Below are 26,283 nucleotides of genomic sequence, written 5' to 3' on the forward strand. Positions count from 1 at the left end.
TGGCTGACCCTGGTGCAGTGGCTCACCGAGAATCCCAGCACTTTGGGAGGCTGAGACAGGAGGATCGCTTGAGCCCAGGAGTTCCAGACCAGCCTGGGCAATATGTCAAAACCCCATGTCTACAAAAAAAAAAAAAAAAAAAATAGTAAAAAACAAAAAATTACCCAGGCGTGCTGGCGTGGACTTGTAGTCCCAGCTACTTGGGAGGCTGAGGCAGGAGAATGGCGTGAACCCAGGAGGCGGAGGTTGCAGTGAACCAAGATCGTGCCACTGCACTCCAGCCTAGGTGACAGAGCGAGACTCCATTTCAAAAACAAAGAAAGAACAAAAAACGAAAAAATGGTGAATACATACCACTTCCTGCTATGTTACACTATACTTTATTTGAAGACAAGGGGTCGGGACCCTGTGGACCGGCCTCAGTGGTCAGACCTGCCTCTGTAAGAACTGCGGTGGCGGCCCAGGGGCTCTGTGCCTGTCCTGGCTGTGGCTGAGGCCCTGAACTGGCAGACCGCCTTGCATCTCCCATACAGCTGTGCCACAAACCTCTTCATCCTGCGGCCACGTGCTGTGCGTAGCAGCCTGGGGATCATGTAGGCCAGCCACACGGACCCCAGGATGCTGGAGATGAGCAGTACCATGACGACCCCGGCAGAGACCAGCTGCACGGGGAACGCTCCATACACGTAGATGCTAAAGACGGTCTCCAGTTGACAGTAGCTGCGGGGGGGGTGGGGGATACAGGGAGAGGCCGTTGGGCGTTGCCTTTGGGGGACTTTGCCTTGTCTCTGGCAAAGGTGTTCAGACCCACAGGAGGGAAAGCCAGGCCCACAGCAGTGACCGGGTATATCCACTTCTGTTTCCATCCACTATGCCTTTTTTTTTTTTTTTTGAGTCTGAGTCTCTCTCTGTCGCCCAGGCTGGAGTGCAGTGGCATGATCTCGGCTCACTGCAACCTCCGCCTCCTGAATTCAAGCAATTCTCCTGCCTCAGCCTCCCAAGTAGCTGGAATTACAGGCACCTGCCACCATGCTTGGCTAATTTTTGTGTTTTTAGTAGAGATGGGGTTTCACCATGTTGTTGGCTGGTCTCAAACTCCTGACCTCAAGTGATCCGCCCGCCTCAGCCTTCCAAAATGCTGGGATTATAGGTGTGAGCCACTGCACTTGGCCCACTTTGACTTCTTTGGGGTTTTGTTTTTTGTTTTTTGAGACAGTGGAATCTGGCTCTATTACCTAGGCTGGAGGGCAGTGGTGCAATCTCAGCCCACTACCACCTCTGCCTCCCGGGTTCAAGCGATTCTCCTGCCTCAGCCTCCCCAGTAGCTGGGATTACAGGCGCCCACAATCACACCTGGCTAATTTTTAGTAGAGACGGAGTTTCTCCATGTTGGCCAGGCTTGCTCGAACTCCTGACTTCAAGTGATCCACCTGTCCTGGCCTCCCAAAGTGATGGGATTACTGGCATGAGCCATTGCGCCCAGCCAACTTTTATGGGTTCTGATTCTGAGTCTGCCATCCTCTCTGTGCCCTCTGGCAGCTGTCACTAGGGTCCCCATTCTCCCCTAAAGTCCAGACTCTGGCTAGAGAGGGTGGAAGGGGCAAACTAAATGGTCCATCAACAGCAGGGAAGTGGTGGATGACAGTGGAGGGTAGGTAAGGGGAGGAAAGGTTCAGGGGTGTCACAGAACCCACAGCGGGGAGGGGGACAGTGCAGGCTGCGTGGTGCAGGGAGCAGGTGTGGCAGGGGAGAGTCCCACACCTCTCTCCTCTCTCTTGTGGACATCCTCACCCTACCCAGAGCCTTTCACCTGCTGCTACCCCAGAGCTGATCCTCCTAGTCTGGGGCCTCTAGGGAAGGCAGGACCTCCACGCGTTTTTTTTCAGGGGGTGAACTTTCATCCTTCTGGAGAGGACAGGTGATGGGTGACAATGACTTCTAGCAGGGGTGAGGATATGAGGAAGATGCCACCTGGTGTCCCCCTCCCAAAGGGACACGCTGATACACATGGCATGGCTTAGATGTGGCTTTATAATCTCCTCAGCACCTGTCAGTGCTAAATAGTTAACAACTGGCTCTCAGAGGGTAAAGCCCTCCTGGGTAGTGTCTGCCAATTCCTGAGGTGTAAATATTTCCACCGTGGCTGATTGGAAGCCACCGATGTGAAATTGACCCGTGTAAGATTCCTGAATTTTTTTTTTTTTTTTTTTTTTTAGATGGAGTCTCGCTCTGTTACCCAGGCTGGAGGGCAGTGAGTGGTGCAATCTCGGCTCACTGCAACCTCTGCCTCCTGGGTTCAAACGATTCTCCTGCCTCAGCCTCCCGAGTAGCTGAGATTAAAGGCACCTGCCACCATGCCTGGCTAATTTTTGTATTTTTAGTAGAGACAGTGTTTCACCATGTTGGTCAGGCTGGAGATTCCTGAATACTTGAGAGTCTACTGGCGAGCCAGTTTGAGCCAGCTCTGACCCGCAGCCATCAACACACCCTAGCCACGGGGAGTAGGAGAGGGTGACTCGGGTGTGCCAGGGCAGCGGTGCAGCCCCCGGTCACTGCTGTTCCCCCAGCACCCAGTGCAGAACTCTGAAATGAGTATTTATTTCACACAGGAACAAACATCACCCAGAACTTAAAATATCACTTGTCCTGGGGACAGCCTGGGCCGTTGGGGGAATTCAGGTTTGTCCCCCGAAACATGGGTGACCAGCCCCCAGGGGCATCAGGCGTCCCCTGTCGTCGGGGTAGATGGGCCCGCTCACCTGTAGTACGGATCCACAATGGAAATGTAGAAGACATAGAAGCCGTTGTTGTGGCTGAAAATGATCTGGTTTGCTGTCCGGCCGCCCAAGATCTGATACTGGACATCTGGCCACCTCAAAGGGGCATCGTTGTTGGGGTCGTGGCAGCTCACATAGTTCTGTGGGGGACAGAGGCGTGCCCACTGGCCCTGGGGGCTGGGGAGGGGGCCCTGAGCCTCCCTCCTCCCCGCTGAGGCCCTGCGCCCACCCTAGTCCTCATTAGGCATGCATGGGTGGGACTCTGGGGCCAAGTGCCCATGGTGGGGGCAGGTTCATGCTCCCTGCAGTGGAGACTGGACGGAGGCTGCTCAGCCTCCATCTCACCTGCCTCTGTTGGAGGCCAAAAGATTGAGGGTCGTGATCATCTCAGTATACCACTGGAGGCTATGAGTAAACAGCAGACTGTTCTCATAAAAGCAGAATGTTGGCAAACTGACAAACTACGTCTGCCGCCTGGAAGGAATGCTGAGGGCAGTCACGAACCAGGCACAAGTGTTTCTTGTGATTAGGTACAGCTGAAGCCTGTTAGTAATAATATCAACCTGTGATCAGTTAAGCAGCTGACCAATCGTTACCTCCTCTTCCCTGCTCTTTGTTTTGTTTTGTTTTGTTTTGAGACGGAATCTCACGCTAGAGTACAGTGGCGCGATCTCGGCTCACTGCAGGCTCCCCCTCCCGGGTTCACGCCATTCTCCTGCCTCAGCCTCCCAAGTAGCTGGGACTACAGGCGCCCGCCACCACGCCCAGCTAATTTTTTTTTTGTATTTTTAGTGGAGACGGGGTTTCACCGTGTTAGCCAGGATGATCTCGATCTCCTGACCTTGTGATCCGCCCGCCTCGGCCTCCCAAAGTGCTGGGATCACAGGCGTGAGCCAGTGCCTGGCCACTGTTTGTTTGTTTGTTTGTTTACTTATTTTTTGAGAAACAGCCTCGCTCTGTTACCCAGGTTGGAGTGCAGTGGTGCAGTTTCAGCTCACTGCAACCTTCATCTCCCGGATTCATGCGATTCTCCCGCCTCAAGCTCTGCAGTAGCTGGGATTACAGGTATGCACCACTATGCCCAGGTAATTTTTTGTATTTTTAGTAGAGACAGGGTTTTGCCATGTTAAGCTGGTCTTGAACTCCTGTCCTCAAGTGATCTGCCCACCTCGGCCTCCCAAAGTGCTGGGATTATAGGCGTGAGCCACTGCACCTGGCCAGAAAAACTTTATGTTCTACAAAAGCACCCACTCACCACAGCTGATGGAAAAAACAAAAAATAGTGATGGGGCCACCTCTTAAATGCACTCATGCAATTTGCAATGAGACAACCCATACGAAGAATGCATATAGAGATACCAGCAGAGCCAGCTGGGCGCGGTGGCTCATGTCTATAATCCCAGCACTTTGGGAGGCCAAGGAGGGCAGATCATGAGGTCAGGAGTTCGAGACCAGCCTGGCCAACATGACAAAACTCCATCTCTACTAAAAATACAAAAACTAGCCAGGCATGGTAGCAGGTGCTTACAAGTCCAGCTACTCAGGAGGCTGAGGCAGGAGAATTGCTTGGACCCGGGAGGTGGAGGTTGCAGTGAGCTGAGATTGCACCACTGCACTACAGTCTGGGGGACACAGTGAGGCTCCTTCTCAAAAAAAAAAAAAAAAGGCAAATGCAAAAAGAAGAGCTATGACACCATCTGCTGGTGGCTTTGCTGCATGCGCTGCATTCCTGATACAAAACATGTGTCCCGGGAAGATGCAGGTCGACTGATGCGGTCTCTTCCTTCTGGGGACAGGACATCACGCTCTCATTTGTCAGTCATGCATGAACCAACTCGCATTATAGAAATACACACTGAGGGAGGCCAGGTGCAGTGGCTGACGCCTGTAATCCCAGCACTTTGGGAGGTGCAGGCGGGCGGATCACAAGGTCAGGAGATTGAGGCCATCCTGCCTAACACGGTGAAACCCCATCTCTACTGAAAATACAAAAAAATTAGCCAAGCATGGTGGCGGGCGCCTGTAGTCCCAGCTACTCAGGAGGCTGAGGCAGGAGAATGGCATGAACCCAGGAGGTGGAGCTTGCAGTGAGCTGAGATCGCGCCACCGCACTCCAGCCTGGACAACAGCGCGAGATTCCGTCTCAAAAAAAAAAAAAAAAAAAAAACAGACATACTGAGGCCGGGTGTGGTGGCTCAGGCCTATAATCCAGGGCACTGGGGAGCCGAGGTGGGAGGATCGCTTGAGCCCAGGAGTTCAAAGCCAGCCTGTGTAACATACTGAAACCCTGTCTCTACAAAAAAAAAAAAAGATACAAAAATTAGCCGGGCATGGTGGTGCACACCTGTAGTCCCAGCTAATTGGGAGACTGAGGTGGGAAGATCACTTGAGCCTTGAGTCTTCAGTGAGCTGAGATTGTGCCACTGCACTCCAGCCTGGGTGACAGAGCAAGACCCTGCCTAAAAGAAATAAAAATCAGGCCGGGCGCGGTGGCTCAAGCCTGTAATCCCAGCACTTTGGGAGGCCGAGGCGGGCGGATCACAAGGTCAGGAGATCAAGACCATCCTGGCTAACATGGTGAAACCCCGTCTCTACTAAAAAATACAAAAAACTAGCCGGGCGAGGTGGTGGGCGCCTGTAGTCCCAGCTGCTTGGGAGGCTGAGGCAGGAGAATGGCGTAAACCCGGGAGGCGGAGCTTGCAGTGAGCTGAGATCCGGCCACTGCACTCCAGCCTGGGCGACAGAGCAAGACTCCGTCTCAAAAAAAAAAAAAAAGAAAAAAAAAGAAAGAAAAATAAAACAGATATACACTGAGTAGGACAGCCTGGGAATTCCGTCCATCCCGCAGTAGCAACCATTGGGATGGTCCCAGCCATTTCTCATCATCAGCAAAGTCCCTGAACACCTTGGTGCCTGCATTTCCCATCCTTTGGGCAGTTCCTTAAATCCTCAAAGGCCTTGTACACCCCTAAAAGGAACTGGAGTTCCCGCTAGATCCCCTAAAGGACTTTCGAGTCTTTTGCAGTCATGATCTCTGCTCAGTGCAATCTCTGCCTCCTGGGCTCAAGCGATTCTCCTGCCTCAGCCTCCTGAGTAGCTGAGAGTACAGGTGTGCGCCACCATGCCCGGCTGACTTTTGCATTTTTAGTGGAGACGGGGTTTGGCCATGTTGGCCAGGCTGGTCTCAAACTCCTGACCTCGTGATCCACCCACCTCGGCCTCCCAAAGTGCTGGAACTACAAGTGTAAGTCACCGAGCCCAGCCAAGTCTTTCATTCCATACTCAGTTCCATGGCTGCACTGGTGTCCTCACACACTCTCCCACACCCTGGTGGGCTGCTGATTCTTCTGGAAACAATCCTAGGGTCCTGTTACCTCTCTGTTCCAGAAGAAGGGCCCCCCAGTTTCCTTTATCATGGTGGTCCAGTTCTGTGGCTGGGAGGTGCACATTGCCGACTTGGCCGTCAGGGAATAGGAGTACGAGAACTGCCCGTTCACCTCCAGTAACACATACTCGGCATCGACGACCTCCTGGAAACGGTCTTTTCGCCACCTAGGACACAGGCATGGGGCAGGGCTGCGCAGGGAGCAGGGACAACCCAGAAAGACCCGGGCCACAGCCACCTGGACGGCTGCAAAACCACTTGGGGGGTGGGAGGTGACAGAGAGCAAAGCCAAGGATGCCTGCCGCTCCCAGGTGAGGATGTCGTGTGTGGGCTGCAGGGAGGCCAGGAGACAGAGCTGGGTGGATGGGGAGATGGGTAGCAGCCAGCACTGAGCATTGATAACAGGGAGGAAAGAAAAGCCTGCTCGGGGGCCAGGCGTGGCGGCTCATGCCTGTAATCCCAGCACTTTGGGAGGCCAAGGCAGGCGGATCCCCTGAGCTCAAGAGTTCAAGACCAGCCTGGGCAACATGGCAAAACCCCGTCTCTACTGAAAACACAAAAATTAGCCTGGCACGGTGGTGCACGCCTGTAATCCCAGATACCAGGGAGGCTGAGGCAGGAGAATCGCTTGAGCCAAGGAGGTAGAGGTTGCAGTGAGCCGAGATCACGCCACTGCACTCCAGCCTGGGCGACAGAGCAAGACTCTGTCTCAAAAAATACATACATACATACAATCTTCAATCCAGTTCTTGGGCACACTGACCACATGTCGAGTACTCGGTAGCCACATATAGTTCATGGCTGCCGGATTGGAAGGAACAAATTGTGGAGCATTTCCATGGCAAAATGTTCTACTGGGCAGTACGGGTGTGAGGTTACAGCAGGGTCAAGTTGGCTGTAGTTATGACCCCCAGGTAGGGGCAGAGCCACCCATCTGACCAGGTAAATGCAGACATTATACCCAGCAGGAATGGGCAGGGAGAATAAGATGAAGGAAGACAAGGCCGGGCGTGGTGGCTCATGCCTGTAATCCCAGCACTCTGGGAGGCCAAAGTGGGTAGATCACCCAAGGTCAGGAGTTTGAGACCAGCCTGACCAACACGGTGAAACCCCATCTCTACCAAAAATACAAAAATTAGCCGGGTGTGGTGGCAGGCACCTGTTATCCCAGCTACCCGGGGGCTGAGGCATGAGAATCCCTTGAACCTGGGAGATGGGGGCTGCAGTGAGTCAAAATCACGTCACTACACTACAGCCTGGACGACAGAGTGAGACTCCCTCTCAAAAAAAAAAAAAAAAAAAGTCCAGGCGCGGTGGTTCACACCTGTAATCCCAGCACTTTGGGAGGCCGAGGCGGGCGGATCACGAGGTCAGGAGATCGAGACCATCCTGGCTAACACGGTGAAACCCCGTCTCTACTAAAAACACAAAAACTTAGCGGGGCATGTTGTCGGGCGCCTGTAGTCCCAGCTACTCGGGAGGCTAAGGCAGGAGAATGGCGTGAACCCGAGAGGCGGAGCTTGCAGTGAGCCGAGATTAGTGCCACTGCACTCCAGCCTGGGCCACAGAGCAAGACTCCGTCTCAAAAAAAAAAAAAAAAAAAAAAAAGACAGCAGGACCCACGGATGGGGCAATGGGAGTGTTATGGACTGAGCTGTGCTCCTCCCAAATTCCTATATGGGAGCCACAACCCCCACCCATGCGACTGTATTTGGAGATAGGGCCTTTGGAACGGTAATGAAGGTGATGTGGGGTGATAAGGTAGAGGATGATCTGATAGCACTGGGTCCTCAGAAGAAGAGGAACAGGTTGGGCGTGGTGGCTCTTACCTGTAATCTCAGCGCTTTGGGAGGCCAAGGCAGGAGGATCGCTAGAGCCCAGGAGTTTTAGACCAGCCTGGGCAACATGGGGAGACCCCCCCTCTCTACAAAACATTAAAAAATTAGCCTGGCATGGCGGTGTGTGCCTGCAGTCCCAGCTACTTGGGAGGCTGAGGCAGGAGGACCCCCTGAGCCTGGGAGGTTGAGGCTGCAGTGAACTGTGTTCATGCCACTGCACTCCAGCCTGGGCAACAGAGCAGGACCTCAACACAAAAAAAAAAAAAGGAAAGAGAGAGAGAGAGAAAAAAAAAGAGAGGAGAGAGAGAGAAAAGGAAGGAAAGAAGGGAGGAAAGAGGGAAGGAAGGAAGGGAGGAAGGAAAGAGGGAAGGAAGAAAAGAAAAGGAAAGGAAAGGAAAGGAGAAAAAGAAAAGCTATGTGAGGTCATAGGGTGTAGGGTGGACTCTGATCTGATAAGACTGGTGTCCTTATAAGAACAGGAGGATGGCCGGGCGTGGTGGCTCACTGCCTGTAATCCCAGCACTTTGGGAAGCCAAGGCAGGTGGATCACGAGGTCAGGGGTTTGAGACCAGCCTGACCAACATGGTGAAACCCTGTCTCTACTAAAAACACAAAAATTAGCCAGTCGTGGTGGCATGCGCCTGTAATCCCAGCTACTTGGGAGGCTGAGGCAGGATAATCGCTTGAACCTGGGAGGCGGAGGTTGCAGTAAGCCGAGATCACGCCACTGCACTCCAGCCTGGGTGACAGAGCAGAAAAGAAAAAAAAAGAACAGGAAGACAGCAGGAGTGCATAGGCATAAAGAAAAGACCATTGGCCGGGCGCAGTGGCTCACGCCTGTAATCCCAACACTTTGGGAGGCCAAGGCGGGTGGATCATCTGAGGTCATGGAGTTCAAGACCAGCCTGGTCAACATGGTGAAACTCCATCTCTGCTAATTAGCTGGGTGTGGTGGTGGGCACCTGTGGTCCCAGCTACCCGGGAGGCTGAGGTGGGAGGATTGCTTGAGCCCAGGGGACAGAGGCTGCAGTGAGCTGAGATCATGCCACTGCACTCCAGCCTAGGCAATAGAGCAAGACCCTGTCTCAAAAAAAGAAAAGGTGTTCCAGGGAGAGGGCCCTGGGGGCCAGTGGGGTTGGGGCAGGAGCACAGTGGGAAACAGTGATCATCATCAATCATTTTGAGGGATAGAGGGGAGCCTGGAGGGCCAGGCTGGTACCCGAGGGCCAGGCTGGTACCCCAGGGCCAGGGAGCATGAGGCCCTGCCACCGTCACCACCCTGCAGCACCCCCCTGGGGTCTTACAGCTCCACCACGGGCTTCCATGGGGTATCATAGTAGACGAGGAGAGGACAGCCCAGCTGCTGGTAGGAGTAAAACACGCGCAGGTCCTGGGAGGACTTCTGCCCCTGGAAGCCGGGATCGTAGAACTCCCTTCAAGACACCAAGAAGCAGAGCTGGGGAACCTGTGAGTTCCTGCCCAGTCTGCCAACCCTTCACAGCCGCAGTTTCTTTTACGCAAATGGGGATCGTCCATGAGAGTGGGTGGAGGTGGCATCTGAGGTGGGCGATTGAGAGCCATGGACCAGATGATGCTGAAACTTCCCGTTCTAGTTAATTTTTTGGCTGGAGCACAGTAATGCAATCATGACTCACTGCAGCCTCCACCTCCTGGGCCCAAGCAGTCCTCCCACCTCAGCCTCCTGAATGGCTGGGATTACAGGCACACGCCACCACACATGGTTAATATTTTAAATGTTTGTATAGATGAGGTCTTGCTGTGTTGCCCAGGCCGGTCTCAAACTCCTGGCCTCAAGTGATTCTCTCACCTCAGCCTCCCAAAGTGCTGGGATTACAGGTGTAAGCCACCAAGCCCAGCAAAATTTCTGCTTCTTAAATTAGATCAGTGCAAAAGTAATCGAGGTTTTTTCTTTTTTTTTTTTTTTTTTTGAGATGGAGTTTCATTCTTGTTGCTCAGGCTGGAGCACAGTGGCATGATCTCAGCTCACTGCAACTTCTGCCTCCCGGGTTTAAGCGATTCTCCTGTCTCAGCCTCCTGAGAAGCTGGGATTACAGGTGCCTGCCACCATGCCTGGCTAATTTTTTGTATTTTTAGTAGAGACGGAGTTTCATCATGTTGGCCAGGCTGGTCTTGAACTCCTGATTTCAGGTGATCCACATGTCTCAGTCTCCCAAAGTGCAGGGATTACAGATGTGAGCCACTGCGCCTGGCCAGTGTTTGCCATTACTTTCAATGGCAAAAACCGTAATTACTTTTTTTTTTTTTTTTTTGTGAGATGGAGTCTCACTCTGTTGCCCAGGCTGGAGGACAGTGGGGTGATCTCGGCTCACTGAAACCTCCGCCTCCCGGGTTGAAGCAATTCTCCCACCTCAGCCTCCCGAGTAGCTGCGACTACAGGCATGTGCCACTACACCTGCCTAATTTTTGTATTTTTAGTAGAGACAGGGTTTCACCACGTTGGCCAGACTGCTCTCGAACTCCTGACCTCAAGTGATCTGCCCGTCTCAGCCTCCCAAAGTGCTAGGATTACAGGCATGAGCCACTGCGCCCAATCAAAACCGTAATTACTTTTGCACCAACTAACAAATCACCCAGTTTAAAGTATTTTGCAATACAGCCCACATAGACTAAGATGACACTCCCCTCTGTGTCCTCCCCAGGTTCCAAAGTCACTGCCCCTTAGCAGCCCAGAAGCACCAGTTTAGGCCTCAGCTCTAAATGGGTAACTGACTTTTGACTTGCATTTGAGGGGTCAGGTCTTACAAATCACACAGAAATGTGCACTCACGTGGTAAGGAGCTCCCCCATGCTGGGTGCAATGAGGGGCCTTGATATGATCGAATATTTGTCACTTCCAAAAGCTCCTGCTCAAACTGGATCCCCAATATGGGGTGGGGGGCCTAGTCAGAGGTGTTTAGACCACAAGGGTAGGGCTATGAATGGCTTAGAGCCATCTTCATGGTACTGAGTGGATTTTCAACTTCAGCTTCCATGATAACTGGTTGTTTAAGAACCTAGCACCTTCTCACACCATCCCCCCACCCTCATTTTTTTTTTTTTTTTTGTCTCTAGGTTGCCCAGGCTGGTCTCAAACTCCTGGCCTCAATCAATTCTCCTGCCTCAGCCTCCCAAAATGCTGGGATTACAGGTGTAAGCCACTGCACCTAGCCTCCTCCCCACCACCCCCCTCCTTTTTTTTTTTTTTTTTTTTTTTTTTTTTTTATGAGACAGAGTCTCCCTGTCGCCCAGGCTGGAGTGCAGTGGTGCGATCTCTGCTCACTGCAACCTCCGCCTCCCGATTTCAAGCAGCTCTCCTGCCTCAGCCTCCCAAGTAGCTGGCATTACAGGCGCCCACCACCATGCCTGGCTAATTTTTGTATTTTCAGTAGAGATGAGGTTTTGCCATGTTGGCCAGGCTGGTCTCGAGCTCAAGTGATCCGCCCGTCTCGGCCTCCCAAAGTGCTGGAATTACAGGCATGAGCCACCGCACCTGGCCATAACTCTTTTCTTTATAAATCACCCAGCCTGGGGTAGTCTTTCAAAGCAGCACAAATTGACTAAGGCCCAGACTCTAGTATCTGCGTGGCAGCACACACTTACTGAGCGGGACAGCACGTGGGACCAGCCAGCTGAGGCAAGAGGATCGGTTGAGCCCAGGAGGTCAAGGCTGCAGTGAGCTATAATCGCACCGCTGCACTCCAGCCTGGGCCACAGGGCCAGACCCTCTCTCTTAAAATAAATAAATAAATAAATAAATAAATAAATAAATAAATAAATAATTAAATTCCTAATTTTTTTTTTTTTTTTTTTTTTTTTTTTTGAGACGGAGTCTCGCTCTGTCGCCCAGGCTGGAGTGCAGTGGTGGGATCTCAGCTCACTGCAAGCTCCGCCTCCCGGGTTTACGCCATTCTCCTGCCTCAGCCTCCTGAGTAGCTGGGACTACAGGCGCCCGCCACCTCGCCCGGCTAGTTTTTTGTATTTTTGAGTAGAGACGGGGTTTCACCGTGTTAGCCAGGATGGTCTCGATCTCCTGACCTCGTGATCCGCCCGTCTAGGCCTCCCAAAGTGCTGGGATTACAGGCTTGAGCCACCGCACCCGGCCCCTACTTTGCTCTTGGCTTGTGCAGGCCTGATTGTTGCCTTGGGTTTTCAGGTGTTGCAGGGGGACACTGGCTTACTTCTCGATGATGAAGCTGTAATTGTCTTGCAGGGCTGAGGCGTCCAGGATGCCCTTGGAACAGGCAGAAACTGTGCTGCAAGCAAAAGAGGACATTGAGCAATTGTGTGACCTCACAAGGAACCAAATCATTATGGATGGGACAGAAAGGGAGAGGCTGGGTGGGCGTGGTGGCTCAGGCCCAGCACTTTGGGAGGCTGAGGCAGGTGGATCACCTGAGGTCAGGAGTTTGAGACCAGCCTGGCCAATATGGAGAAACCCTGTCTCTATTAAAAAAAATACAAAAAGTTAGCCAGGCGTGGCATCACGTGCCTCTAATCGCAGCTTCTTGGGAGGCTGAGGCAGGAGAATCGCTTGAACCTGGGAGGTGGAGGTTGCAGTGAGCTGAGATCGCGCCACTGAACTCCAGCCTGGGTGACAGAGCAAGACTCTGTCTCAAAAATAAATTGATAAAAATAAAAACAAAATAATAAAATAAATTTAAAAGGGAGGGCACACCTTTCTGTCCAATGCATGAGCAGTTGCCAAATGAGCAGATATGGAAAACAAACAAACAAACAAAAAACAAGAGACCCCAACTCTGGGAGGGGCATGGCAGGAAATGGCTCTGCACTTTGCCACTAGAGGTGTAGCTGGTCTGGCTTTTTTTTTTTTTTTTTTTTTTTTTTTTTTTTGAGACGGAGTCTTGCTCTGTCACCCGGGCTGGAGTGCAGTGGCCGGATCTCAGCTCACTGCAAGCTCCGCCTCCCGGGTTTACGCCATTCTCCTGCCTCAGCCTCCCGAGTAGCTGGGACTACAGGCGCCCGCGACCTCGCCCGGCTAGTTTTTTTGTATTTTTTAGTAGAGACGGGGTTTCACCATGTTAGCCAGGATGGTCTCGATCTCCTGACCTCGTGATCCGCCCGTCTCGGCCTCCCAAAGTGCTGGGATTACAGGCGTGAGCCACCACGCCCGGCCTGGTCTGGCTTTTTTAAAAATTTATTTTAAAAATTGTGTTAGGTTGGGCTCAGTGGCTCAAGCCTATAATCCCAGCACTTTGGGAGGCCGAGACAGGCGGATCACGAGGTCAGGAGATCGAGACCATCCTGGCTAACACGGTGAAACCCCGTCTCTACTAAAAAATACAAAAAACTAGCCGGGCGAGGTGGCGGGTGCCTGTAGTCCCAGCTGCTTGGGAGGCTGAGGCAGGAGAATGGCATAAACTCAGGAGGCAGAGCTTGCAGTGAGCTGAGATCTGGCCACTGCACTCCAGCCTGGGCAACACAGCAAGCCTCCGTCTCAAAAAAAAAAAAAAAAATTGTTAGGCCAGGCGTGGTGGCTCATGCCTGTAATCCCAGCGCTTTGGGAGGCTGAGGCGGGCAAATCTCTTGAGGTCAGGAGTTCGAGACCAGCCTGTCCAACATGGTGAAACCCTGTTTCTACTAAAAATACAAAAATTAGCCAGGTGTGACAGCGGGTGCCTGTAATCCCAGCTCCTAGGGAGTCTGAGGCAGAAGAATCGCTTGAACCTGGGAGGCAGAGGTTGCAGTGAGCCGAGATCGTGCCACTGTACTCCAGCCTGGGCGACAGGGCGAGACTCCGTCTCAAAAAAAACAAAAAAAAGTGGATATCACCAACAGGTGAAAGAGGGGAGTCCAATGTGCTAGAAACAAAGTTAACCTATTAGGGTGAATCATTTAACTTTTTATTATGGAAATAGTAAATACATACAAAACTAAACAGAATAATCCAGAGTCATCCACCTCAGCAATTGTTACCATGTGGCTAATGGTACCCCAACAACTCCCCTCCTCCCCTCTCCCCACTCCACTCCAATAGCAACATATTTACTTCTTTTTGTTTTTGTTTGTTTGTTTGTTTTTTGAGACAAGAGCCTTTCTGTGTCACCTAGGCTGGAGTGCAGAGTGCAGTGGCTCAGTCTCAGCTCACTGCAGCCTCCACCTCCCAGGTTCAAGTGATTCTCCAGCCTCAGCCTGCCAAGTAGCTGAGATTGCAGGCCTGCCACCACACGATTTTTTTTGTTTTGTTTTCAGTAGAGACGGGGTTGCGCCATGTTGGCCAGGCTGGTCTTGAACTCCTGACCTCAAGTGATCTGCCCACCTCAGCCTCCCAAAGTGCTGGGATCACAGCCATGAGACACGGCACCCACTCTCAACATACTTACTTCTGGATGACGATCTTTTTATCCAGATCACAGCCAACTGAAATCAGTGTCGACTGCAAAGGAGAGAGACAGAAATGTGGACCCAGGTCAGTGAGGGTCACCCAGACGCAGTGAATCCTATACAGGGACACACTCCTGTGGGAACGGTTTGGAAACCATGTGGCCTGGATTCCAATAGCGTGTCCCTGGGTGCCTGGGATGCACTGTAACTGCAGCTGGCCCTGCGGAGCTTAAGCTCTGAGAGCCTGGGATAGGGCTAACTAAACTCCCGGTGTCACCTGACGAGCTGTTAGTGGCTTCACAGAGACCAGAATTAACTTTTTCTTTTTCTTTTTTTTTTCTTTTTTTCCGAGACAGAGTCTCGCTCTGTCGCCCAGGCTGGAGTACAGTGGTGCGATCTTGGCTTACTGCAAGCTCCGCCTCCTGGGTTCATGCCATTCTCTTGCCTCAGCCTCCCAAGTATCTGGGGCTACAGGTGCCTGCCACCACGCCCGGCTATTTTAAAAAATTTTTTTTAGTAGAGACGGAGTTTCACCGTGTTAGCCAGGATGGTCTCAATCTCCTGACCTTGTGATCCCCCCGTCTCGGCCTCCCAATATGCTGGGATTACAGGCGTGAGCCACCGCGCCCGGCCAACTTTTTCTTTCAATTAATTTTTTTTTTTTGAGACGGAGTTTTTGCTCTGTCACCCAGGCTGGAGTGCAGTGGCCCTATCTCGGCTCACTGCAACATCCTCCCCCTGGATTCATGCGATTCTCCTGCCTCAGCTTCCCAAGTAGCTGGGATTACAGGTGCCTGCCACCACACCCGGCTAATTTTTGTATTTTTAGTAGAGATGGGGTTTCATCGTGTTGGCCAGGCTGGTCTCCAACTCTTGACCTCAGGTGATCCACCCGCCTGGGCCTCCTAGAGTGCTAGGAATACAGATGTGAGCCACTGTGCCAGGCCCAGAACTAATTTATGAGCCCAGCATGATCCTTGGTACACAGCGAGCATGGGAAAAAAAAAATGCATGCATGCATGTATGAATGAATGAATGAAGAAATCAATGGCCTGGAATAAATAAACAAAAAGGAGAAAGAAGACAGAAAGAGCGATTGGGGGTTACTCTACAGCCTTAGGGACATGCTTCTCAAACTGCAGTGCTGCATGGCACCCTCAGAGTTATACAATGGAGTCTAAAAGCCTCAGGACCAAAGGACTTCTGGTATTTGAAAGCTGTTTTGTATTAAGACAAACACCGGCCAGGCGCAGTGGCTCAAGCCTGTAATCCCACCACTTTGAGAGGCTGAGGCAGTAGGATTGCTTGAGGCCAGGAGTTAGAAACCAGTCTGGGCAACATAGTGACACCTTGTCTCTATGAAAAATAAAACTTAGCCGGGCGCGGTGGCTCAAGCCTGTAATCCCAGCACTTTGGGAGGCTGAGACGGGCGGATCACAAGGTCAGGAGTTCGAGACCATCCTGGCTAACACGGTGAAACCCCGTCTCTACTAAAAAATACAAAAAGCTAGCCAGGCGAGGTGGCTGGCGCCTGTAGTCCCAGCTACTTGGGTGGCTGAGGCAGGAGAATGGCGTAAACCCAGGAGGTGGAGCTTGCAGTGAGCTGACATCCGGCCACTGCACTCCAGCCCGGGCGACAGAGCAAGACTCCGTCTCAAAAAAAAAGAAAAAGAAAAAGAAAACTTAGCTGGGCGTGGTGGTGCATGCCTGTAATCCCAGCTACTTGGGAGGCCGAGGCAGGAACATCGCTTGAGCCCAGAAGGTTGAGGCTGCAGTAAGCCTTGATTGTGTTACTGTGCTTCAGCCTGGGAGACAGAGCGAGACTCTGTATCTAAAAATAAAAAACAGGCCGGGCGCGGTGGCTCAAGCCTGTAATCCCAGCACTTTGGGAGGCCGAGACGGGCGGATCATGAGGTCAGGAGATCGAGACCATCCTGGCTAACACGGTGAAACCCCGTCTCTACTAAAAAAATACAAAAAACTAGCCGGGCGCAGTGGCGGGCGCCTGTAGTCCCAGCTACTTGGGAGGCTGAGGCAGGAGAATGGCGTGAACCTGGGAAGCGGAGCTTGCAGTGAGCTGAGATCCGGCCACTGTACTCCAGCCTGGGCGACAGAGCAAGACTCTGTCTCAAAAAAAAAAAAATAAATAAATAATAAAAATAATAATAATAATAATAAAAAACAGCCAGGCGCTATGGCTCACACCTGTAATCCCAGCACTTTGGGAGGCCAAGGTGGGCAAATTGCCTGAGGTCAGGAGTTCAAGACCAGCCTGGCCACCTGGTGAAACCCCAGCTCTATTAAAAATACAAAAAAGTAGCCAGGCATGGTGGGGCTTGCCTGTAATCCCAGCTACTCGGGAGGCTGAAGCAGAATTGCTTGAACCCAGGAGGTAGAGGTTACAGTGAGCCGAGATCGTGCCACTGCACTCCAGCCTGGGCAATAAGAGCGAAACTCTGTCTCAAAAATAAATAAATAAACAAAGCAAACCAAAAAGCAAGACAAGCATGGATTTACCTTAGAACAGAATACAAGATTCATATCTTTTTTTTTTTTTTTTTTTTTTTTTTTGAGACAGTCTCGCTCTGCCGCCCAGGCTGGAGTGCAGTGGCCGGGTCTCAGCTCACTGCAAGCTCCGCCTCCTGGGTTCCCGCCATTCTCCTGCCTCAGCCTCCCAAGCAGCTGGGACTACAGGCGCCCGCCACCTTGCCCGGCTAGTTTTTTGTATTTTTTAGTAGAGACGGGGTTTCACCATGTTAGCCAGGAGGGTCTTGATCTCCTGACCTCGTGATCCGCCCGTCTCGGCCTCCCAAAGTGCTGGGATTACAGGCTTGAGCCACCGCGCCCGGCCATAAGATTCATATCTTAAAAAAAAAAAAAAAAGACTGGCCAGGTGTAGGAGCTCAGGCCTATAATCCCAGCACTTTGGGAGGCTGAGGCAGAAGGATCACAAGACCAAGAGTTCAAGACCAGGTCAGGCACAGTGGCTCATTCCTGTCATCCCAGCAATTTGGGAGGTCAAGGCGGGCAGATCACTTAAGATCAGGAGTTCGAGACCAGCCTGGCTAACATGGTGAAACCCAGTTTCTTCTAAAAATACAAAAATTAGCTGGGCGTGGTGGCTCGGAGGCAGAGACAGGCACATCACCTGAGGTCAAGAGTTCAAGACCAGCCTGGCAATTGTAGTGAAACCCCATTTCTACTAAAAATACAACAAAAACCTCCCCGCTACTCGGCAGGGTGAGGTTAGGAGAATTGCTTGAATCTGGGAGATGGAGGTTATAGTGAAGCCGAGATCGTGCTACTGTACTCTAGTCTGGGTGACAGAGCAAGACTCTATGTCAAAAAAAAAAAAAGGAGTTCAAGACCAGCCTGGCCAACATGGGTGAAACTCCATCTCTACTAAAAATAAAAAAATTGGCCAGGGGCAGTGGCTCACTACTGTAATCCCAGCACTTTGGGAGACTGAGGCGGGCAGATTACCCGAGATCAAAAGTTCGGGACCAGCCTGGACAACAGGGTGACTGCCTGCATTCAACTGCTTCAATCACCCCCTTCCCCAGCCCCTGACACCCCCAATCCTACTTTCTATCTCTATGAATCTGATGACTCTAGGGACCTCTTAAAAGTGGAATCACACAGGATTTGTCCTTTCGTGCCTGGCTTCTCTCACTGTGTGGGATCTCCTTGAGGTTCATCTGTGTGGAAGCATGCAGCCATACATTTTTTTATGCCATGAATGTTTTTATTTTTAATTTTTTTTATTTTTTGAGGCAGAGTCTCACTCTGTTGCACCCAGGTTGGAGTGCAGTGGCACAATCTCTGCTCACTGCAACTTCAGGTCCAGCTTCCATGAGTCTTAACACTTACGACACCGAATATGGGACAGCAAAGATTTGGGACCTACCAGTGGCTTGATATCCACACATGAAATTTCCTTGTTTGCTATGTCCACAGTTAAGGTAGACATGGTGGCTCTCTTTAAGCTGCAAGGCAATGGAACCTGTGTTATTAAAGAATAGCACCCTTGTAAACAACACGGCTGCATTTTGTTCATCCTTTCACTCATTCAATCACCCATCCATCCATCCATCCATCTCATCCATCCTTCCATCCATTCATTCCACCCACCCATTCGTCCGTCCATCCATCCATCCATATATCAATCCATCTCATCCATCCATTCATTCCACCCATACATCCATTCCTCCATCCATCCATCCATCTCATCCATCCATTCATTCCACCCACCCATTCGTCCATCCATCAGCCCATCCACCCTTCCATCTCTCTACCCATCCACTCATCCATCTACCCATTTATCCATCCATTCCATCCACCCACCCATCCATCCATTTACTCATCCATCTATCCATTTATGCATCCATCCATCCACCCATCCATCTATCTCATCCATCCTTCCATCCATTCATTCCACCCACCCATCTATCCATCCATCCATCCACCCATCCATCTCTTTATCCAGCCACTCATCTATCTACCCATTTATTCATCCATCCGTTCCGTCCACCCACCCATCCATTCATCCATTCACTCATCCATCCATCCATCCACCCATCCAGCCAACCATCCATCCATCTCTCTATCCATCTATCCACTCATCTACCTACCCATTTATCCATCTGATATGGTTTGGTTCTATGTCCCTACCCAAATCTCATCTTGAATTATAATCCTCACATGTCAGGGGAGGGACCTGGTGGGAGGTGATTGGATCATGGAGGCAGTTTCCCCCTTGGTGTTCTTGTGATAGTCAGTGAATTCTCACAATATCTGATAGTTTAAAAGTGTATGGGGCTGGCCTCAGTGGCTCATGCCTATAATCTCAGAAGTTTGGGAGGCCGAGGTGGGTGGATCACCTGAGGTAAGGAGTTCGAGACCAGCCTGGCCAACATGGCGAAACCCTGTCTCTACTACTAATACAAAAATTAGCCAGGCATGGTGGCGTGTGTCTGTAATCCCAGCTACTTGGGAGGCTGAGGGACAAGAATCGCTTGAACTCAGGAAGTGAAGGTTGCAGTGACCAGTGATCATACTGCTGCACTCCAGCCTAGGCAACAGAGTAAAACTGTGTCTCGGCCGGGCGCAGTGGCTCAAGCCTGTAATCCCCAGCACTTTGGGAGGCCAAGACGGGCGGATCACGAGGTCAGGAGATCGAGACCATCCTGGCTAACACGGTGAAACCCCGTCTCTACTAAAAATACAAAAAACTAGCCGGGCGAGGTGGCGGCGCCTGTAGTCCCAGCTACTCGGGAGGCTGAGGCAGGAGAATGGCGTGAACCCGGGAGGCGGAGCTTGCAGTGAGCTGAGATCTGGCCACTGCACTCCAGCCTGGGTGACAGAGCGAGACTCCGTCTCAAAACAAAACAAAACAAAACAAAAAAACTGTGTCTCAAAAAAAAAAAAAAAAAAAAAAAGGTATGGGCCGGGCGCGGTGGCTCATGCCTGTAATCCCAGCACTCTGGGAGGCCGAGGCGGGTGGATCACGAGGTCAGGAGATCGAGACCATCCTCAATAACATGGTGAAACCCCATCTCTACTAAAAATACGAAACAAAATTAGCCGGGCATGGTGGTCCCTGTAGTCCCAGCTACTTGGGAGGCTGAGGCAGGAGAATGACGTGAACCCGGGAGGCGGAGCTTGCAGTGAGCCGAGATCGTGCCACTGTACTCCAGTCTGGGCGACAGGGCGAGACTCGGTCTCAAAAAAAAAAAACCTGACCATCTCAGCTCACTGCAACCTCCGCCTCCTGGGTTCAAGCCATTCTCGTGCCTCAGCCTCCTGAGTAGCTAGGATTACAGGCGCCCACCACTACACTTGGCTCTTTTTTTTTTTTTTGAGACAGAGTTTCACTCTTGTTGCCTAGGCTAGAGTGCAATGGCATGATCTCGGCTCACTACAACCTCCGCCTACTGGGTTCAAGCAGTTATCCTGCCTCAGCCTCCCGAGTAGCTGAAATTACAGGTGCCTGCCACTACACCTAGCTATTTTTTTTGTATTTTCTAGTAGAGATGGGGTTTCACCATGTTGGCTAGGCTGGTTTCGAACTCCTGACCTCAGGGGATCCACCCACCTCGGCCTCCCAAAGTGCTGGGATTCCAGGCATGAGCCACCGCGCCCAGCTCTTATAAAGTGTTTTAATCACCTTGTTTTATTGTTCTAAAGCTGCGGGTCTGATCTCAGCCCTGCTTCTGTTCGCTCCTGCTAAGGGAACCCCTGTAGGCAGCTCGGTCCCCACCTCTGCCGGGAGACAACATACCTGGAAGTGAAGTTGAAGTCGGTCCTGCCCCAGTGCTGCTGCTGTTTTAAGTAAATATCCTGTGGGGTCAAGAGAGAAAATCCCAAGTATATCTGTGGAACACCATGGGCATCCCCCAACTCAGGACATTGGGAGAGATGGGGTGTTGGAGGGGACGTGGGGAGACAAACCTGGAAGCCTCTTACTCCCGCTCTGTTCTTTTTTTCTTTTTTTTTTTGAGATGGAGTCTCTCTCTGTTGCCCAGGCTGGAGTGCAGTAGCACCATCTTGGCTCACTGCAAGCTCCGCCTCCCAGGTTCAAGCAATTCTCCTGCCTCATCCTCCCAAGTAACTGGGACTACAGGTGAGCGATGCCATGCCTGGCTAATTTTTGCCTTTTTTTTTTCCTGTTTCTTGAGACACAGTCTCGTTCTGTCGTCCAGGCTGGAGTGCAGTGGCGCAACCTTGGCTCACTGCAAGCTCTGCCTCCCAGGTTCACGCCATTCTCCTGCCTCAGCCTCCCGCATAGCTGGGACTACAGGCGCCCGCCACCATGCCCGGCTATTTTTTTTTTTTTTTTTTTTTTTGTATTTTTAGTAGACACAGGGTTTTACCATGTTGGCCAGGCTGCTTTCAAACTCCTGACCTCCAGTGATCCACCCGCTTTGGCCTCCCAAAGTGCTGGGATTCCAGGCGTGAGCCACTGCGCCCAGCCAAGCCGGGCTCTGTTCTAATCCCAGCGCCTGTGAAAGCCTTCTGGAAGTTCACAGAAACAACGACCCCAATATGATGGCTCCCATTCCCGTGCTCCCTGAGTTCTGGGGACCCGTAGTGAGGAGCGGTTGTTCTCCTCACTCACCTAGATGTGATGTGAAGAAACTGGTCAGGGGAGTTTGCTGTCACCGACTTGCACCTGGTCAGGCCCCTGCCCTGTGGAAACTGCCCCGACTCAAGCCTCATGCCTCAGTTTTCCCAGCTAACTCAGATCTCCGGCCACCCTCCTCGGGCTGGGTTAGGCTCCTTCCTGTCATGCCATCCGGGTCTCTCCCGTGTGACACTTTAATGAGGTCAAGCACGTGGGTGACGGCTGCCTGATCATCTTCCCATCCTGGGGCGCGGCCAGGGGCTATGTACCCTGGAAACTCCTGAGCTTTTTATGCTGATAAGGGAAGGAGGAAGAGGCGGGCCCCTCAAGGGACAGGCGACGGGGTTTGTGGGGACGCGGCTCACCAGTTTGTACTTGGTGTTCCCGTCTGACGTGTAGCCGCTCTCGTAGAAGGTGGCCTGGAACCCCAGGGAGTGAGGGTTGCTCACCATCACCTGGGAGTGGGGGCAGAGAAGCTCAGGCTGTACGGAGTGAGCAGGCAGGACGGGGCGACCAACCCCCGCAGTGACCCCAGCACACCTTCAGATGAAAAACCAGGATCCGGGCACAGTGGCTAATGCCTCTAATCCCAGCACTTTGGGAGACCAAGGTGGGAAGACCGCTTGAGCCCGGGAGTTCAAGACCAGCCTGGGCAACACCGCGAGATCCCGTCTCTACCAAAAAAAAAAAGGAAAAAAAAAAAAAAAAAAAAAAAAAGTTGGTCAGGTGCGGTGGCTCACGCCTGTACTTCCAGCACTTTGGGAGGCCGAGGCAGGTGGATCACTTGAGGTCGGGACTTTGAGACCAGCCTGACCAACATGGAGAAACCCCATCTCTACTAAAAATACAAAATTAGCCGGGCATGGTGGTGCATGCCTGTAATCCCAGCTACTCGGGAGCCCGAGGCAAGAGAATCGCTTGAACCCGGGAGGCAGAGGTTGCAGTGAGCTGAGATCACGCCATTGTACTCCAGCCTGGGTAACAAGAGCGCAACTCCGTCTCAAAAAACAAAGAAGAAGAAGAAGTTGAAAATGCATTTATTTATTTATCTATTTACTATTTTATTTATTTATTTATTTATTTATTTATTTATTTATTTATTTTATTTTTTTTTTTTTGAGATGGAGTCTCACTCTGTCACCCAGGCTGGAGTGCACTCGTGCAAACTCAGCTCACTGAAACTTCTGCCTCGCAGGTTCCAGTGATTCTTCTACCTCAGGCTCCCAAGTAGTTGGGATTGCAGGCATGCACCAACACACCCAGCTAATTTTTGTATTTTTAATAGAGACAGGGTTTTACCATGTTGGCCAGGCTGGTCTCAAACCCCTGACCTCAGATGATATACCTGTGTCGGCCTCCTAAAGTGCTGGGATTACAGGCATGAGCCACCGCACCCGGCCTATTTATTTTTATTTTTTTCGGAGGCAGAGTCTCACTCTGTCACCCAGGCTGCAGTGCAGTGGTCCGATCTCGGCTCACGGCAACCTCTGCCTCCTGGGTTTGAGTGATTCTCATGCATTAGCCTCCCAAGTAGCTGGGATTACAAGCACGCTACCACACCCAGCTAATTTTTGTATTTTTAGTAGAGACGAGGTTTTACCATGTTGCACAGGCTGGTCTCAAACTCCCGAGCTTAGGCAATCTGCCCACCTCGGCCTCCCAAAGTGTTGGGATTACAGGTGTGAGCCACCATGCCCGGCCTGAAAATGCATTTAATAGACCTAACCTACCAAGCATTGGAAGTTAACCCAGACTACTTTAAGTTGAGAACAAACCAAGCAATACTAAAAGGAGAACAAAACCCGCTCGCCCTTCCACCCCCTGGATCACGACGTTGACATTTCAGGGGTCCAGCCTTCCTGAATGTTTGTAGAAATAGATAATACATTTAGATGAATTTACCCACCTTTAAGTGTACAATTCAATGGCATTTGGTAGATTCACAATATTGTACAACCATCACCACCATCTGTTTCCAAAACTTTCTTGTCACCCCAAACAGAAACTCTGTCCTCATGAAGCAATAATTTACCTCCTCTTAATTTTTTAAAATTTATATTTATTTAATTTATTTTTTTGAGACGGAGTCTCACTCTGTCGCCTAGGCTGGAGTGCAGAAGCGTGGTCTCAGCTCACTGCAACCTTCACCTCTCAGATTCAAGTGATTCTCCTGCCTTAGCCTCCTGAGTAGCTGGGACTACAGGTGCCCGCCATCACACTCGGCTAATTTTTGTATTTTTAGTAGAGATGGGGTTTCACTATGTTGGCCAGGCTGGTCTTGAACTCCTGGTCTTAGGCAATCTGCCTGCCTTGGCCTTCCAAAGTGCTGGGATTACAGGCGTGAGCCACCACGCCTGGACAAATTTTTTATTTTTTAAGAGATGAGGTCTTGCTCTCTTACCCAGGCTGGACTGCAATGGCATGATTATAGTTCACTGCAGCCTCAATCGCCTGGGCTCAAGTGATCCTCCTGCCTCAGCCTCCCAAGTAGCTGGGACTACAGGTGCATGCCACTACACCTGGCTAATTTTTTTATTTTTATTTATTTATTTATTTATTTATTTATTTATTTATTTATTTTGAGACAGAGTGTCACTCTTGTTGCCCAGGCTGGAGTACAATGGTGTGATCTCGGCTCACCATAACCTCTGCCTCCGGGGTTCAAGTGATTCTCCTGCCTCAGCCTACCAAGTAGCTGGGATTACAGGCATGTGCCACCACACCCAGCTCATAAATTTTATATTTTTTGTAGAGACAGGGACTCACTATGTTGCCCAGGCTAGTCTCCAGTTCCTGGGTTCAAGCGATCCTCCCTACCTCAGCCTCCTGCAGTACTGAAATTATGGGCGTGAGCTACCGCGCCTGGTCCTCATGTAACTTACTGAATACTAACAGTGAAAAACAGAAAGGTTGTATCAGTACTGGAAGCACAGTTCCTACTGAATGTAATCGATTTTGTGCCATTGTAAAGTCAAAAAATTGTGGGACCATCTGTACATGCAACTGATGTCTAGGCTTAGACACTTGGATTTTGGATCAAGAAACATCCAGGTACTTCCTGCTGGGTGGGGGAAGGCCATGGGGTCAGGGCTCTTAGCTGTTAGCAAGAGAAGCCTGAGCAACAGGCTGAGTTAAGATAATGAGGCCAGCGTGGTGGCTCACGCCTGTGGGTCAGGAGTTCGAGACCAGTCTGACCAACATGGCGAAACCCCGTCTTACTAAAAATACAAAACTCAGTCAGTCATGATGGCATGCACCTGTAATCCCAGCTACCTGGGAGGCTGAGGCAGGAGAATTGCTTGAACCTGGGAGGCAGAGGTTGCAGTGAGCCGAGATCATGCCAGCCTGCGCAACAGAGCAAAACTCCGTCTCAAAACAAAAAAAAAGAGGCCGGGCGCGGTGGCTCACACCTGCAATCCCAGCACTTTGGGAGGCCGAGGCGGGTGGATCACGAGGTCAGGAGATCGAGACCATCCTGGCAAACACGGTAAAACCCCATCTCTACTGAAAAATAGAAAAAAATTAGCCGGGCGTGGTGGTGGGCGCCTGTAGTCCCAGCTTCTAGGGAGGCTGAGGCAGGAGAATGGCGTGAACCTGGGAGGCGGCGGAGCTTGCAGTGAGCGGAGATCACGCCACTGCACTCCAGCCTGGGCGACAGAGCAAGACTCCGTCTCAAAAAAAAAAAAAAAAAACCAGAAAGAAAAGAAAAGGAAAAAAAGAAAGAAACTAATAGAAAATGAATTTATGGGGGGCGCTCAGAAGGATGGAGGAGGCACAGAGACAGCACAAGAGAGGCCAGGCAGCCAGCTGGACAGCCACAACCTCATCACGCCCAGACATGCAGAGGCTGGTCGAGAGGGAAGACACATTGAAATGGCTGGACATGGTGGCTCACGCCTGTAATCCCAGCACTTTGGGAGTCTGAGGTGAGCAGATCACCTGAGACCAGGAGTTCAAGACCAGCCTGGCCAACATGGGGAAACCCCATCTCCACTAAAAATACAAAATTCGCCAGGTGTGGTGGCACATGCCGGTAATCCCAGCTACTCGTGAGGCTGAGGCAGGAGTATTGCTTGAGCCTGAGAGGCAGAGGTTGCAGTGAGCCGAGATCACGCTACTGCACTCCAGCTTAATGGACAAAGCGAGGTTCTGTCTCAAAAAAAAAAAAAAAAGACACAGGGACAATTTCTATGCAGAATCGTGAGTGCCTGAGTAGCGTCTCTCCTTGTGGGGGATGCCAAGGGATTTCCAGAATCTGGGAGTGGGCACCGGGCATCTGGCTGAGAATCCCGGATAGCAGAAACAGCCAGATGTACTTACCAGAGGAATCAGGGATGTGCCTGGCTGGGGTATCAACAAAGCAGTCAATTCCAGCTGGCTGTGCATGTCAATGGTATACATCCTGTATGTGAATTCTCCTTTCAGAAACTCTATCTAGTTAGGAAGGCAAAGAAGAAAGACAATCATGCTCCTGTTCCCAGAAAGAAAGGGCAAGGAGGCGGGAAGGAGGAAAGGACCCACCTGGTGCTGCAGCCTGAATCTCCACTTGTGCCTCTCGCTTCCCCGCTAGACTCTTTATTTCCAAAAAGGGCTCAAGTTGGGCACAATGTCAGCCCCTCCCTTCTCTCCAGAAGTATCCCCCAACCCTGACATTTGCAGTAATTGCTTTTTTTTTTTTTTTTGCTTTTCTTTTTTTTTTTGCTTTTGCTTTTTTGCTTTTCTTTTCTTTTTTTTTTTTTTTTTTTTGAGATAGGATCTCGCTCTGTCGCCCAGGCTGTAGTGTAGTGGTTTGATCAC

At 51.2% G+C, this 26,283-nt stretch overlaps 1 protein-coding gene across 1 annotated transcript in view; it reads right to left on the reverse strand.

Moving 5' to 3' along the window:
* Nucleotides 1-364: 364 nt before the first annotated feature.
* The window catches only part of CATSPERD (cation channel sperm associated auxiliary subunit delta), a 57,511-nt gene continuing 31,592 nt past the window's right edge, over nucleotides 365-26,283 (reverse strand). Inside the window, exons 13-22 of the mRNA XM_030936490.1 lie at nucleotides 25,807-25,920; nucleotides 21,852-21,941; nucleotides 20,644-20,702; nucleotides 18,271-18,349; nucleotides 14,363-14,415; nucleotides 12,200-12,274; nucleotides 9,305-9,433; nucleotides 6,152-6,329; nucleotides 2,760-2,917; nucleotides 365-720 (exon numbers count right to left, since the gene is read on the reverse strand). Of these exons, the coding sequence (XP_030792350.1) occupies nucleotides 420-720; nucleotides 2,760-2,917; nucleotides 6,152-6,329; nucleotides 9,305-9,433; nucleotides 12,200-12,274; nucleotides 14,363-14,415; nucleotides 18,271-18,349; nucleotides 20,644-20,702; nucleotides 21,852-21,941; nucleotides 25,807-25,920 (1,236 nt within the window). The 3' untranslated portion in view covers nucleotides 365-419. The remainder of the gene's footprint in view (nucleotides 721-2,759; nucleotides 2,918-6,151; nucleotides 6,330-9,304; nucleotides 9,434-12,199; nucleotides 12,275-14,362; nucleotides 14,416-18,270; nucleotides 18,350-20,643; nucleotides 20,703-21,851; nucleotides 21,942-25,806; nucleotides 25,921-26,283) is intronic.

This window comes from Rhinopithecus roxellana, chromosome 8, assembly GCF_007565055.1.
Source record: "Rhinopithecus roxellana isolate Shanxi Qingling chromosome 8, ASM756505v1, whole genome shotgun sequence".
Classification (NCBI taxonomy): domain Eukaryota; kingdom Metazoa; phylum Chordata; class Mammalia; order Primates; family Cercopithecidae; genus Rhinopithecus; species Rhinopithecus roxellana.